This window comes from Jatropha curcas, chromosome 1, assembly GCF_041381405.1.
Source record: "Jatropha curcas cultivar XTBG-Jc1 chromosome 1, XTBG_Jcur_1.0, whole genome shotgun sequence".
NCBI lineage: Eukaryota > Viridiplantae > Streptophyta > Magnoliopsida > Malpighiales > Euphorbiaceae > Jatropha > Jatropha curcas.
The window spans coordinates 32237876-32254340 of NC_143151.1; the positions used below are offsets into that span (position 1 = coordinate 32237876).

The 16465-nt window shown below is 32.7% G+C and overlaps 3 protein-coding genes across 14 annotated transcripts; 2 read left to right on the top strand and 1 right to left on the bottom strand.

Moving 5' to 3' along the window:
- The first annotated feature begins 1518 nt into the window (after window positions 1-1518).
- On the top strand, window positions 1519-3049 carry LOC105631555 (uncharacterized). The gene is made up of 2 exons (XM_012213710.4): window positions 1519-1797; window positions 2193-3049. The coding sequence occupies exon 2, from the start codon at window positions 2199-2201 to the stop codon at window positions 2748-2750; it is 552 nt and encodes a 183-aa protein (XP_012069100.1). The 5' UTR covers window positions 1519-1797; window positions 2193-2198; the 3' UTR covers window positions 2751-3049.
- CDC27A (Tetratricopeptide repeat (TPR)-like superfamily protein) lies at window positions 2869-11602 on the bottom strand. Of its 12 annotated transcripts, none has more exons than XM_020678389.3 (16): window positions 11315-11602; window positions 10839-10911; window positions 10606-10715; window positions 10305-10351; window positions 9523-9620; window positions 8719-9002; window positions 7757-7885; window positions 7128-7332; window positions 6262-6485; window positions 6080-6145; window positions 5291-5410; window positions 4470-4546; window positions 4140-4259; window positions 3818-4037; window positions 3303-3584; window positions 2869-3078 (listed from the first exon to the last, which is right to left on the bottom strand). In XM_020678389.3, the coding sequence occupies exons 1-16, from the start codon at window positions 11417-11419 to the stop codon at window positions 3034-3036; spliced, it is 2205 nt and encodes a 734-aa protein (XP_020534048.1). In that variant the 5' UTR covers window positions 11420-11602; the 3' UTR covers window positions 2869-3033. The 12 variants fall into 12 exon arrangements, with proteins under 12 accessions (XP_020534048.1, XP_012069267.1, XP_037493555.1 ...); XM_012213877.4 differs by having other exon boundaries at window positions 8719-9011; window positions 11315-11601; XM_037637627.2 differs by lacking the exon at window positions 10839-10911 and having other exon boundaries at window positions 8719-9011; window positions 11315-11601.
- Window positions 11603-14792: 3190 nt separating this feature from the next.
- On the top strand, window positions 14793-16206 carry LOC105631554 (CASP-like protein (DUF1677)). The gene has a single exon (XM_012213709.4). The coding sequence runs from the start codon at window positions 14891-14893 to the stop codon at window positions 15443-15445; it is 555 nt and encodes a 184-aa protein (XP_012069099.1). The 5' UTR covers window positions 14793-14890; the 3' UTR covers window positions 15446-16206.
- Window positions 16207-16465: the final 259 nt, after the last annotated feature.

Below are 16465 nucleotides of genomic sequence, written 5' to 3' on the forward strand. Positions count from 1 at the left end.
CTATGTAATTTTTTATTTTAAACACTATATAACTTCCTATTTATAAAAGGTTATACAGTTTCCTATATTTATTATTTTTTAAAATATTTTATATTAATTTTTTTTAGCATTTATAAATGTGTAGTATTAATTCTCAATATATATATATATATATATATATATATATATATATGTGTGTGTGTGTGTGTAGTATTAAAGTAAGTAATTAAATAAAATTTATAGAGTCTATCTATATTTTCTCAACAACTTATCATGCACATAACTAACTTTTGAAATTGAATAATAAAAATAATAAAAAATATTATAAATTTAATATCGAGTAATCATGACCACTAATCGCTTGCAATATTCTCAAATACTATGATGAATAATTAAGCACAATGCACGTTCTGAAATACTAGTGTGTATATGGATGGAGGAATATTGAGATTGCTAAAAAACAATCCTATTAAGTTTATGAGTAATTTTATTTACTTTTTTCTTTATATTTTTAAATAAAATTATTTTAGAAAATAATTATGTTTTGATTGATTCATGTTATTTTCTTAATTTGTGTGAACCTCAATGGAACAATGACAAGAAAATAAATTTCTTAGTCTACACACTACATTAGTAACATACCTATTCTTCATGCTTTTATAAAGGGAAAATTCACCGGTACGTGATTACATATTTTTAAAATTTTTTTCGAACTAATGTAATAATAAAAATTTATTATTTTAATTGCCAAAATATGGAAGCTAATATTAGGTTTTCATATTTTAGTAATGTAGATAGTTTATGGTATTATGTCATACATGAAAAAATTAAGTTAATTGAATTTAAATTAGCATAATAAAATTTAAATTGCTTGATGGGTAATTTTATTTTCATGAAAATTTAGTTGTCATGTTATAATAACTATGTATCTATAATATATAATATCAATAATATAAATTCAAAAAGTGTAATAAATCAAGTCAAGCTAATTCTCATCTTGAGAAAATTTTTTATTTTTTTATTTTGTAAATACTCTTAGATTTTTAGTAATATAAACTGTTGGTACTATTATAATTTATAACAAAAAATTAATAAAAAATATATAAATTAAATAACATTTATTTGCAACAAGTCCAAACATTAAGCAATGTACATTTAACAAAATTAAGTGTCATTAAATGTATTTTTAATACAAATATTTTTTAAAACATGCACTTAATGATATTCAATTGCCTTTCATTAAAAATTCACGAATCGTAATTTATACAATATTATAAAACAATTAGTATACATAGAAAAATGTCTCAACATCAACCACTACCATGTGCCGAATTTGCAGGATTTGATTCTTCAGAGTCAAAGTTCCATTGCCATGGCAATTGCTTGTAATTTGAAAAAGCGAATTCTGAAGGAAATTAATAGACGGCCGTGTAAAATCTATATTTCCATCAATACCCTACGGTGGATACACTAATGGTCACTTCACTTTAATAAATGGTAAGGGGTGTTCTGGAATTGAAGTTGACAAAAGCGGAAGCTGCACGTTGGAATTTCAACCCACCATATTAGTAACTTTCAACGATACCTTTAAGGAAATTCATTTTCCATTTTTCTTAGTAGACAAACAAAGTTTGCCTTCCTGTTCCTGGAGTCCTTTACTTCTTTTATAACTAGCCCCTCTCAAGAATCTCAAGTCACAGTGTTTCCTTTCAAGAATCTCAAGTCACAGTGTTCATTTCTATACAGATTCTAACACTTTTATAAGATTGAACTTGATAGATCAACGGCTTCGCATCATCGTCAACTAGTAATCTTAAGGTAATTCCACTTTATCCTTGTAATATATGTTTCTCGATTTACTTTGTCAATAATGAGATTTTGTTGCTCAGAAATGGTTTTTAATTTTTTTTTAGCTGCAATTTCTTGTTTATGAGCTTTGAAAGTAGGAGTACAAGCGCAGTATTCTTGACCTTAAGTAGATTGATATCAAGTTTATCTTCATTTCATGGAGAACCAATCAACAGTAAAGAATAGGATCATATACTGTCAGTATCTAAAAATTGATGATTTGTGTGTGTGTGTGTGTGTGTTTTACCCCTTTTTGTTGTCAGAAGATCCAATTTGACCTCAGGTGTTCATACTAGATACATTTCTGTCAAACTTGAAAAGCATATAGAGATTTCGTAAGTTCTCCTTTCATTTATTAATTCCAGGGATTAATGGAACAAAATCTCATCCCTCACCACTCAAGTGGGCGAAATTCCAGAATAAAAGGGCTGGATAAAAAGAACGTTCTTCAGGTTGTTTCGCTGTTAGCTGTTTGCATGTGGTTACTATACCAAATCAAGAACTCAAACCATAAACCTGAGAGCTACAATGGGATTACTCAAAGTTCTAGTGGGAGAAATATATCCATAATTTTGGGACGCAAGGGGATATTGGAGTATATAAATGGAGTTGCTGTAGAATTCCAAGATAAAAATGCTTCAGAGGAGGCATATGAAAGAAGAAAAGATGGAGGTGTAGGAGACGATGAGCTGGATATGAACATTGATGAAGACATTGAGAATGCACTGCAAATTGATGGACAAGCAAATCAAGACACTCAAATGAAGATTGTGGAAGATAATGGTGAAAATGTTAATAGAATTGAAACGTTTCTTGATGAGAATGGGATTCCACCAGACGCTGCTTCCTATTTTGTCAATTCAACTCCAGACACTGCAGAGCTAAATGAGTCTGGGAATTTCATCAGAAGGAAAATATTATAGAACAAATCCTACAAAAAGTTAACTGCTTCATAGGAGTTGGACCTTCAGTTGCCCTAGCCTGTGACTACTATACAAGACAAACCAGAAATTAACAATTTTGGAAGCCAAAAATAATAAATAAGAAGAAAAAAAATGCTTTATTCCTTTCCATTAAGTAATAAAAAGGGAAAATTATCTAGTGTCATAAATGATCCTGAAGTGTAGCAAGTCAAGCAGCTCATGCATAAGGATTTCTGCTCAAGATTATCACTGTATCCACTCCATATTTTGGGAGCAATTAGAACTAATCTTCTATTTCACTATGTGCAAGCAAGTTTTCCATAGCAGCCTGCACCACAATGAAGAGTTCCCAAATGAATGTGGCTGTCTCCAATATCTCAATGTAAATCATAATGTCTCAATATAAAGCATAATGGTCCTTTTTTCAAAATCCAAAGAAAATAAATCTAGACCAAGAACTTGCATTGTTGGAGTTATAGTATGAGTCATAAACCAGCAATGCAGCTATATTTCCGCAAATCCCATTAGAAGAAAAATTTTTAACTCATTTACCTTTATGGTGGCCACATCAGGTGCATTTGGATTTAAATCCATTGCAATCCCAAAATGAAGAACTGCCTCATCATACATCTTGAACTGTTCATAAACTTTACCCATCATTGCATAGATGCTACTTTCTCTAGGAGCATACTCCTTGAGTTCTTCTAGAACCTCCAAAGCTTTGTCAAAGTTTCCGAGGGTCATCAGTATCTTTGCTTTTTGGTACAATGGTAATGGGTTTTTCTTATCCGCAAAAATAGCTTTCTCCATCATCCCCAAGGCTTCTTCATTTCTCTGAAAAATGAAAGAACGAAAACACAATAGAAACAGAGGAGCATTGAACTAGAAACTAATGTTTGGTTGTAAGACTATAAAAAGTTACAAATTTAAATTTATTTCTTCACATTTTGAAAATACAAGGATTCCATTAAAAATCAAGCACTGTCCTGGAGTTGATAGTTTGGACCTTGCTTTCGTAATTTTGTCACCCTAACAATGGATAATTGCAGTTAAGAAAGAAGCCCAACCTTTAGTGCATGCAAAGTGGTTCCTACATAGCACAGGATAACTGAAGAGCAAGGATTTATGTAGAAAGCATTTTGAAAGTGGTGATGAGCAAATTCAAGTCTTTCTTGACGGAGATAGATCATTCCAAGACCATACCAGGCATTATAATGTCTTGGATCTACTTGAAGGGCACTCTGGTAGCACTTGACTCCAGTTTCATACTCCTCCAATGCTACATACCTGTCAATAAGACATTCACATTGTTAAATCATTTCCTTCCTTTAAACTATTCAATCACACCGGTTAGAATGAAGATTATAAATTTAATGCAAAGTATCATACTCATGACCCAAAAGGGTGTAGGCATATGCATGTCTTGAATTAATCTGCACAGCTCGGTGAAAGTTTTTGAGTGCAGTTTCATGGTCTTTCTGCAAACTATAGCAGTTTCCAATAGCACACCTGCAATAACCATTACATTCAAAGATTTCTTTGCTGTCATGAGTGAATGAATTAAAAGGACAAATAGTGAAAGCAATAATCAGGAAATTTCTAGATGCCACAATAAGAGATCTAGCTACAATCCTCTGAATTTCAGCATTCAGAAAGTAAAATATGAAGTATAGGATAGTTAGTTCCCATAAAATTGGTTCAAGAGTCTGAAGCAAGTACCAAGACTGGGGAGCTAAACGGTCTATTAGTATCAGCTCTTGAGCTAGGTGGCTTAACTTCATATCTTCCTGCAAATGCTGCAAACAGGAGGAAAAGATTTTTGGACCAAAGTAATACATGCAAGATAAAGATAAAAGAAAATGGAATGAATGATAAACATACATCATTCAGAAAAATATGCGAGTTATTGACTCTGGAATAAATGTAATCCTGATAAGATCGTGCTAAAAAATTACTTGTGTTTTTTTTAATTCAATAGATCTCCATTTCTTTTCCCCCTTTTCAAAGAAAAACCAAATTGCTATCACAGTTGGATCAATTGGAAGATCCTTAATCCTCCAGAAAGTTCACCAAAATTGCTAGACTATAGAATCAACCAACAAAATTTACATGGATGTCAAAGTTATAACTTCAACATTTATACAATGGTCATTATATACTTTGTTTCCAAAAATTTATTGTACATTGATCAAATAAAATTTTGCTCCCAAATAAAGGTGCAATCCAACTTCGCGCGGCAAAAGATACTATATATATATATATATATATATATATATATAGCTTTTAAACATAATACATTTAGGCCATTTATTGAACAGTTACAAATAAGCAAAACAGACCAATGACCAGATTTTGAGACTCATTACACGCATTCACAATTGTATGCAGTGTACATAATGAATCATTTTCTAAATAACCAATGCAAGAGAAAGGCTGAAAAGAGGGTTCAAACTTCATATTGCACCAAAAGAGAACTAGGCAAAGTTTTATGCAACTAGCTACTGGTGTATCCAATGAAAGGAAAAAAAAAAAAAACTCACATAAAGTACTGTGGAGTAGATATCCATTCCTTCCAAAGTGTAAGGGGATACTTGATGTGCAAGACTAAAGGCATAATCAGAGTTCATGTAATCTACGAGCTCGTAGTATGCTCTTCCAACCTTCATTAAGAGATAACAAAACAAATGTAATGTTTAAAAAATTTAAAAAATATAAAGGCAGGAAGTATTTGTATATATAGTACATTTTGAAAAATTAACTGAAGGATTTCTTAGAAACATGCTTATTAGTGAAAGTTAGCATTCTCCTTACACTCGACAAATTTGGGGAAATGCGATCGTGAGTCTGCCATTGTCCTGCACATTCTTTCTGATGAAAAAAATTTTGGCACAGGTTTCAACTTATTCATGTTGGGTTACCACGCTGGAGAGAGTAACATGGAAGTTCTTCCTAATTTAAAGATTCCAAGAATCTAAATGATGCAACATTTATTTTGTGCAGCAGTGCAGCTAAATCAACAGTCACAAGAGTAACTCTTCATTGCTAAATGTAGAAAACTAAAATCTTATTATTCTTTAGAATTACCTAATGTTGCCAACAGTAGATGAAAGATTGTAAAACTAATGACAATAACAACCAACAGGGCATTGCTGTTTTAGCTTTGTTTTATGTTTTATATAGCTAATTCTCGTTTGAACTTAGGAGGATTTCTTGTCCTCCATATTGTGCTTCTGTTTCATTCTTCCTAAACAATAATTTATTATCTTTACCAGAAAAAGAAAAAGAAAAAGAAAAGAAAAAGAAAGAGAAAAAGAAAAAAGTTTAATTACCTGGGAAAGAACCCAACCTGTATTGTACTGCTTTTGGGAAAGCTTTTGATAAGCTAGCAAAGCATCCTGCAGTTTTCAGGAAGTGTGAGGTGTGAGTATAGAAATATATATGCTTTTTCAAATGCAGAACATTGTGAATCAACTGCAAAATAGCATTTTTTTTTTCTCTTGATAAGAAATACCTGGCATCTATACATGCAGAGAAGCCTGTAGCCCTCTCCAAGAAGTCTAAAGAGGCACAGAATATCTGAAATCCCAGATGTGATTAAGGTCTCATTTTTAGTTAAGGCACTCTGTTTCATGCTTGTTCTTTCATGCTCAAGGAATCTCTCACTGCCCAAGGAAATAGCAGTTGATGAAGTTGTATGTTGTGAAGAAGCATCATCAAGAGTCTCTGCACATTTCCCTGCATATAAGTTCAAAGCAGTTTACTTTAAAGTGCATGATGGGCTCACAGATCTCAAAACAGGAGAAGAAAATGACCTTTTTGAAATTCATATGTAATATTCAAAAAAATATCAGCTTTAGATTCCATGTAGAATGAAGCACCCATATATGACCTTTAAAACAATGCAGACCAACTCCAGGGTTAAGTAAAGGAATAGATATTTATTAGAAATCAAATCAAGGTACCATTTGCTTTGGAACCTATGATTACAAGGCTAAAACAAAGGCAGTTGTCAGTTATTCTGGAACATAAACTGGATAGCCTTGACACTTAAATCATAAGCTGCTCTTTATATTAACATGTGCCTTGCCATCGATCTTCTTTAAGAAGCAACTAGAAATTTCTTATTCCTTTCTATTAATCATAGATCATGGAATTAGCAAATTAAAATGTCCAATCCAAATGCCAAAAAAAAAAAAAAAAAAGCCAAGACAAGAAAAAATACCAACATATGATAAATCTTCTAATCTGCAATGATTCATAGTTTTATAGGTTTAAGGTCATTATTGTCAATTATAAGAACAAGCACTGCTGTGACCGATTATTTGGTTTTTATGATAGTAGAAGTACAAGTAAAGAACTGCCAAATTAAATTATCACCTCCACTTGGATCTCTACAAACCACTGAAGAACTAAATGACACAGAGGTGGATTTAGAGGATAAGGGAAGTCTTCCGATTCCTAGATAACTGGAACTCAAAGAACCTGTTCCATCTCCTACTTGCAAAGTGGTTGAGTTTGCACGCATTGCAGCAAGTCTTGGGCTTCGACGAGGCCCAGAATCAGAAACTAATCTCTCAAAAACCTTCAAAATATCAAGTGCCAGAGATTAAAGCATGAAATTTTTTATTCAAATTGTGCACATATGCAAATAAAATCAATAAAACCATAGGCAATAGACAAACATGAGGAGGCTGAAAAGCAATGTTATTCTCAGGGGGGATTGATATACCCAGCGAAACACCATGTATCTCAACACTGTTCTCGTTTCTTAAGAAGGTAAAATTTGAAGAGCACTGATTTCATACAGTTGAAATATGCCAAATTAACCCAAAAAAAAAAAAAAAAAAAAAAAAAGAAAAGAAATATGCATGCTGTGCAGCAGCATGTCACTAAAAATTCAACAAATTCAGGCTTAAGCTTAATACATTTACTCCCACGTCAAAAATGTAAATGCCAACTGTGAGAAATGAAAGTAGTGGTCATTTGTGTAGAAATGGATATACAACCTTCCCAGATTTGCCTTCTCCAGCAAATTTCCTTCGGGGAGCTCGAGTTGTATTCGGCAAACTTTTGCCTCCCAGAGTACTTGGATTAGTTTCATTTCTGCAAATAGGCGCTGGGGCAATATCTGACAACTGAAAAAAATATATACTTCAGAAACTCACACATCAACTTTCAAATATTCTCTGCTTACTTGAAATCACAAAGGAAAAAGGTACTATCATGTTTAAATCATTGAACATGGGATAAAATTTTCCATTAGCCAATAAAATAGTCAACATCTGAGGTTATCAAATCATATATACATATACATATCTCGTGCTGAACTCCTCTGTAACTTAGCAAGTGGTTCAGATGATGTGCAATTAAACTGTTTCTCCACAATCTAGTAGGTATACGATTGATTCTATTATTTCCCTAAGCATGTCTGACTATTGAAGGCACTACCATTCAATCAAATTTCGCTATTATAGATGATTGTTCTTAAAAATGAATTCGACTTTGCTTTCACCAGGTGCATTTTAGGCTCATAATATTGTTTTAAATGATAACTGATCATAGTCTTATGAAATATAAAATGAGGACTACATTTACTAGAATATTAAGCCATCTTTGGAAGACTAAATGGCATATACAGTGAAGTAAGTCAACTAACGGAATCATGTGTAGTTGCCTGAGTAAAAAATCTACAAGAGTGTGGAAAACAAATGCTCAGGCTAATATGATATTCAAGTTCAACAGAGCAAGAAACAAGTCAGAAATTCCCCAAATTTTTTGTCCTAAACATTTCTTGCAGAAAATGCTTCTACAGTATGATAACAGGAAAAAGTAAGTTTTGGTTTTCTTCCCCTTCTTTTTTCTTTTGTTGGGGTTATTTTGAGCAGGGAAGAAAGAAAACTTTAACTTGGACATAAATTTGGTTAGCAGAAAGTAAAATCTTTCAATCCAATTTATCAGCAAATCTTACCTGTGTAAGCATTGTTGAAGAAGTATTATATAGGGACAAGTTGGGAGAAGGATCATCACTTGATCCAGCCAAAACAGCTGCTTCATGACAATTTCCAGCCAAATCTCTGAGATTTTGGTCCTGTGAATGCTTCAAATGGCCCAGATTCCCATCTTCCAAAAAGTTCCCAACACAACCTGAACTTTGATCATCATCGGCTGTATGCAGGTAAGATGATCGATTACCCAAATGATACTCTTGAACATAACTAACAGCTGCTTCACTAAAAACTGCCACTGCTTCTTCTGCAGCACCTGGAAAGTATACAGTGAGCCTCAGGGTAAATATAAATAGAATATGAAAGGAACATCCCAAAAGATTGCCAGTGAAAGAGCATTGAATAGCTTGCTAAAAAACAAAATAGTCATTAATAAACAAAATAGCATCTGTATGTGCAATATTGAGTGAAAGAGCAGTTATAAAGAGGGCTGGATATCTCACAAATCAACTAGTGAAAGAGCATCAAATAACCATATAAAGTTATTTGCAAGAATACTGACCAAAATGAATGGATGTATACGCAACAAAATACATTGCATGCATGTGTATGTGTGCAATTTTCTATCTCTCGAAATATCATATAAAAGATGCATATGAAAATTTCTAGAAGTAATAACCTAAATGTGACAGAAAACAAATTTAATTCCTTTCTTGGAAGAAACCTAGAGAAACATTAATCTCTTTTAACAATACGAAGTTCAGCAAATAAACAGTTTTGAGTCATCTCAGAATGAAATAACAGCAAATATATGCTTCTGCACTGACCTAATGTACACAGTTCCTCGTATGCTGCCCAAAATAATGGATCGATTAACAAGGCCTTTCTTAAGTGTTTGACAGAATTTTCCTTCCTATTGGTGTACCTAAAAGGGATAGATGCAGAATATCGATAGCATATGAGTAACTGACATGTTCAACATATTAATGAACTAAAATGCAATAACATCCTACATGGTAAAAGAACATGAGGAGAGGGCTATGGTGCTAAGATACTAGCTGATAAGCTGATCATCCATGGATAAGTATACAATATTACTCAGAATCTTATAAACTTCCTCATGCAAATAAAATGATGTCCATAAGAAGCTCGGACACAAGGTTTATTCATAAATTCAGGCTTAGATAAGCATGTTGTATATGGACCAAGTTCAATCAAATTCAGCAGAGCCGCACATGGAAAGCTTGCCAGCTTGAATCTATTCGTAAACTGATTGTGCATGGACAAAGAAAGTTAAGCCAAACATACGACTAAATCAGACTGATCTGGGTGAAGCCACTTTCATTTCAACCAATGACTAAGTACTATGTTTCCACCTCATTAAATGTAAGTGCTGAATCCTCTGTGGGCAAAAAAAAAGGGCTTCATGGATTCTGCTTTGCATCCCAATAGAATGTTTGAAACTTAAGACTCAATAAAGATTAGAAAAGTAAACTGTCAATAACACAATTTATGAGCTTAGAAAAATGAACGAGTGAGAACAACAAACAGAACCTTAATTCTAAAAAACTCGGTGATATTAAAATCAATAAAAATTGCCATTACTGACCTGTATACAAGTCCAAGAAGATAATGACCAGCTGCACCATTTGGAACCTACAAACGAGAAACAACAAAAATGAGCCTCGACTCATCACAGAAATCACATCAACACCGAGTCAGTTAAAGCTCAAGATATATTCAAGCCAATAAAAATGTCTAAAATTGTCCATCTACTGTGACCATCTATAAACCCTATCCCCATTTTAAAGCTATAGATACTCACTGTCTTGGGAACGAAACACATAAAATAATGATAATAACAATACATTAAATAGTAATTAATAGCTTGCTAAAAAAAAAAAAGAAACCTCTGCATCAGGCTCTTTAGTAGGCAATAATGTTGCTTCAGCTTCACTAAGCAGATCCATTTTAAAGCAAGAACATGCAAACAAATAGCGTGATTGAGCCATTTTTGTGCCTTCAATTCATAAGAAAGCAAGAATAAGATTTCCAAACCACCTACTCAATTACACTGTACAATGTATAAAATACAATATAAGCCTAATCAGAAGAGTAAAGAGCCATGAGTCAATAGTAATACCTTTTAAAATGTGATATGCACAATAAGCTTGATTGTTATTCATGTAACACCTAGCCAGTAATTGTAAATTCACCTACATTGTCAAAAAAAAAAAAAAAAAAAATTATTAAAATGAAGCAAAGAAATTATGCTAATTATCCACTTTTAAGCACAAATTTTGAATAAGATATTCAACTTTTTTTGAACTGATGCACTACTTTTTAATCCTCAATTTAGCTTTTTTTACTTTACAAACAATTTCGTAAATGTAAAAAAATAATCTTTATTAATGACCTCGGATTCTACAACCAACATACCCTTTATTTAAAGAATAAAGCTTTACTCAAAAAGTAAACCAAAAAATAAATTTTTAAGAACATAAATCACATATCAAGGCATAATCCAAAAAAGAAAAGAACATAAAAGAATAATAAATTACAATTTGTAAAGAAATGAAATAAGGAAAAAGAGAAGAGAATAGAGAAAAAAATGAAAACCTCAGATGGGAATTCAGCACAGAGGCGTTCGCAGACAAAAATGGCGTTTTTGAGCATCATTTCGTTGAGGCTTTTCTCTACACATTTCACCAGGATCGTTTCCATTTCATTGATTTTCCGTTTTCGTAGAGAAACTGTGATATTCTGGGGGGATTGTTTAGTTTTGTAGATTGTTCTGAAGATCAAGAAAGGAAGGAGGTGACACGCGCGACCTCAATTTTGAATAGGCAGGCAATGTTCCAGTGCAGTAATAGGCTGGCTATCTTTTTTTATTTTTCTTTCCTTTTTCAACTTTTTTTTTAGACATTATATAAGTTGCCTTGTAAATCAGACAATTTGAAGTAAAAAAAAAAATTTTTTTGAATAAACCTTTAGATTTTCAAATCAAAATCTTCTCTTAATTCACTTATTCATTTATAAAAATGTTTTCCCATATTTTCAGAATGATGTTTGATTTTAATTTTTTTATTGAGTTGAGATTAAGAATTTAAACTTGATATTATGTTTGCCCTGAAAATGGTTTATGTATAAACAAAACGGTTGAATTAACGAGTACAATCGACAGCTCACACAGATTAAATATTCAAATTACAAACAACTAAAATGGTAAGTAGTAGTTAAATTTACGTACTACCAGCTAATTTCAACCCAAATTTTGAAAATCACAGAGTAATATTCGTGGAACAAATAGAAGGTTGAGCTGGCAATTATACTTTCGCCTGATGATCTTAGTGACTGCGTAAAACGACACAATCAAGCATGTTGGTTTCTTTGCGATCATGTCGTTGATGTCAGTAGAAAAAATCAAGCATAAAACCCACTTAAAGCCATCAGCAGCTAAACGACAATTATCAAATGTTAAAAGCCGTTTTACAGTGGCGATTTATAATATTGGATTTTGAATTGCAAGCAAAATTTCTTGTCCACTTTCTCTATAAGGACTCAATTGTTAAACGAATTTCATTTTCTAATAGTCTGTTCCATTGATGCAGCCGGAGCAGGAGCTCTTTGAGGGTCCAAGAGGCCGTGACCCCTCGAGAAACCTTTTTTTTTTGAAAAAAACAATCTCATAAAAAATTACATTTTGATCCTTCTAAAATATAGAAAAATTATATTTAGTCATTTTAAGTGTTTAAAAAACTAATCTAGATTCAGATTCTGCAGATCTTTAAATCCAATTTTCTCTATTCATAATTTTCTGGATTCAAAAAAATTCAACGTCTCGTTCCACTGGACCAACTAGTAGTTAGGGGTGGCCACGGTTTCCGAACCGGCGGTTCCGGTTCCAAAAAAAATGGAACTGGAACCGAACGGTTCCTGTTTCGGTACGGTGTCAAAACCGACGGTTCCGATCGGTTTTCTGACTGATTTTCTGGCAAATCTCATAATTTTAAATTTTAAATTTTGAAGACCGGTTTTCAAAATTTAATAAATTTGTGAAAGTTATTTGTAAAAAAAATACACCTAAAAAATTAAAAAATGGTTCAATTAAATTTATTTTTTTAAAGACTTGAACTTAATTATTTAAAAAAAAATTTTTGAACTGAATTTATTTTTTGTTTAAAAAAGTTTGAGATTTCACAACAAAATTTAAAAAAAAAAAAAAAACACAAAACTGACAGTTTCTAACGGCTAAAACCGCCGGTTCGAACCGGCAGTTCTAACCGGCCGGAGAACCGGCGGTTCCAATCCGGTTCCTACCGGTTTTGTGGAACCGCCAGTTTGCGGTTCCACAAATCTGGAACCGGAACCGAACCGAAAATCTCCGGTTCTGATTCTGGTTCGGACCGGTTCCGGTTACGGTTCGAGACCGGTTCAAACCAATGGTTCCGGTTCCCAAAACCGTAATATGGCCACCCTTACTAGTAGTTAATCAGCGATTTATTAATTTTTATATAATGTTACATGACTATATAGCATACCAAAGTTTAGTGTGTGTTATAGTTTAAAGGAATAAAGGAAGAACCAAACAAAGAAAAAGTAACTAGAAAATCCACCATTTTTGTTTAATTTGAAGGAAATAACAAAACATTGAACTTACTCCACAAGAATTTGCTCGTGAAAAAAAAGCTAAAAGATTTTATATCATTTTCCATCTCTCTCAAACCATGAGTAGTGAGAAAGAGATGTTCATCTAGTGGATTGGCGCAGCTCTCCCTAATCTAAAAAGCCAAGATGACATCTTTTACAATACATGGTTTTGCATTATCATTCACATTATTCACAGGATCCATACAAAAAAACCAGGCTACTAAAGCTATCCCCATCAATCTTTTTCCAAAATAAGAGGTTAGGGTTTCAAAATTAGGGTTACTCTGATTTTTTTTTTTTTTTTCATTTCACTTTCAAGATAACCTGTGGATTAAAAAAAAAGGCTGTATTTAATTGTTAATCTTTTTGTGGTAGCTATTACCTAACTTGCAACTGCCTCTCACTCTGATTTAGAAGCTCGTGAAGCTAGTAAGGTTATGGTTGTGGGCAAATGCTGCATGTGAATCATGAAATTAAGTCATTTTCTATCATGTTATTAATTAATAATCTTAATTAAAAAAAAGGTTTTGCTATCATAATAGTGTTTATGGACAGAATAGTCTCACACGTGAATGCTCAATTCATATTACTTTCTGATAAATAAATATTTTTTGAATGGGAAATGGAAAGAATTATATATACTTAAAATTAATAACCAAGCGTTTTCTCATATATAGGAAAATAATGAATATTTATTTATTATTTCAAAAAATTAAAAATTTAAATCTTGACTCATCTTGTCTCCCTTTTAAAATTTCTTTTTATAAAGTATACATATGGTATTCACTAATTGGATCATTTGATGAAAATAAGTATATTACTTTCATCACTTCAATTAATATTTTTTATTTTTTATTTTAATAAGAATAATAAAAAAAGATGGTTTTATTGGATGTTTAGCGAATCCAATACCAATAATAAATAAATAAATAACTTTTCTCCAACTCTAAATTTTGTCAAATTACAACCCATGATTGAAAACTTTTTTCTTCAATTTCCAATTGGAAAAAATAAAAAACTAAAGCAAAAAAGTCTTTGTAAAGTATATTACAATTTGCACTGCTCAAAACCCTATCAAAATATACAAAGCTAGCCTTATATTATATCTCTAATTCCCCAAAAAGAAAGCCATTTCCATTATACCAACTTAAAAAGCTATGGTAGAGGAAAATCCACATCTTCCATAAGCACCAAAAAAGGCAAGAAAACAGTTGAACATGTAAAAATATCCCCAGTCTTTTCCAAGAGATGACAATGATGCTTCTAAGATATACAGCTAACAGTTATAAAACTAACTTAAAAAAGTAAGTTCACGTTTGCATTGATAACTTGACAGGTGAATCTCCAAGATCCACTCAAGTAAGTTCGCTGTTGAGATTCTCAAGAAATTGGAAATGAACTATTATAAATAAGCTCTGCATGTATACTTACTCTCCACAGCAAGCTACCACCATAACAATCTCCAGCAATTTTCTCCATTTTCAAAATCTCTCGAACACCCTAATTTTCTTTTCTTTATATCATTGCAAGGGTCTTCTTGTTACAATGGCACCACCACATGGAGAGGCTCTTACCAGCACTTATAACAAGACTAAAAACTTCTCCAAGCCTCCGAGACTCTCTAGTAATGATAATCTCCAACGAACAATATCTGATATATCCATTGAACTGAGTAAGGAAGCCATTGATATCAAGCTTCCACCAATATCAGAAGTTGAAGATGCGAAATGTGAGTGTTGTGGAATGAGTGAAGAGTGCACGCCAGAATATATTGATCGCGTACGCGGTAAGTTCTTGGGGAAGTGGATTTGTGGGTTATGTGCAGAGGCAGTGAAGGAAGAGAAGGAGAAAGATGGTGGAAAAAATATAGAAGAGGCTTTGAATGCACATATGAGTGCATGTGCTAGGTTTAACAAGTTTGGTAGGGCTTATCCAGTGCTTTTTCAAGCTGAGGCAATGAGAGAAATGTTAAAGAAAAGCACAAGAAGGGCACAATCTATTAGTCCTAAAGGTGCTCCAAAGAATGGAGGAATTGCGAGGAGCTCAAGTTGCATGGCAGCTATTACACGAGATATGAATAATCTCCCAATGGCAAAATAAGTTTGCCAACAGTATTCTATAATTATATTCTTATAATTTGAGTCTTTACTTAGCAACTAATAACAATTCGATAACATGTTCATGGATCGAGTTTGGACTTGGAAAATTCAAAATTTTCCAAAAGCTGGGTCCATAAACAAGTTTATATATATATATATATATATATATATATATATATATATATAGATTTCTCTTTCAGGTCGTGCACATGTTTTTCCTGGCTTCTTTTTTTATGGAACAACCTCTTTCTTTTACCTCAAAAAGGTATTTGGTGGTTAGTCCATATTTATCCTATAATTTCAACTGAGAGGCATTTTAGTTTCCTCCTTAGTTGATTTGATATCCACCTCCTGCAGGGTTTTAAGTTCTAGGGTTTTCCTTGGTGGTTTCAAATATTGCCCTTCCCTTCCCATGCAGGGTTAATTATTTAATTCATATGATTAACAATTGATCAGCTTGTATTTGGGGTCCTTTTTTTGTGGTGGGATTGTTCTAAATTATCCATTTATTCTCGTTGTTCCTGCCACTAACTCTCGAAAATGTACTTCTGTGTACGAAATAACCAAGGCTGTGGTTGTTAGATGGTGTGGAGGGTTGTCCCAAGTCCTCACTTTTTACTCTAACTGCAAGGTCTTCACTCTTCATTTAATTTCATAATCTGTAACCCAGTTTACTGCGCATTTTATGTATCTGACTACATACATGTATCGTAGTAAGCATTATGAATTTAATAAAACATTACGTTGCTTTGAATTTATAAATTGAGTTTTTCTTTTTAACTCATGCCTACCATGTTCGGCAACAACATTAGAAATAGTGTTTAACATTTTCATTTGGTGACACATCCTTTATAAGAGTATCAGATATTAAGATGAGATTGAACTTTTCAACCAGCAACCAGAAAGGGTTTGTCTAGTAAAACAGGCGCTATCTATCTAAAACCATTTGCTATAAAACTGTCCACTGTTAATCCCAGCTGTATGCTACTTATTCCTTCAGGGCTACTATTAGACCAAAAAA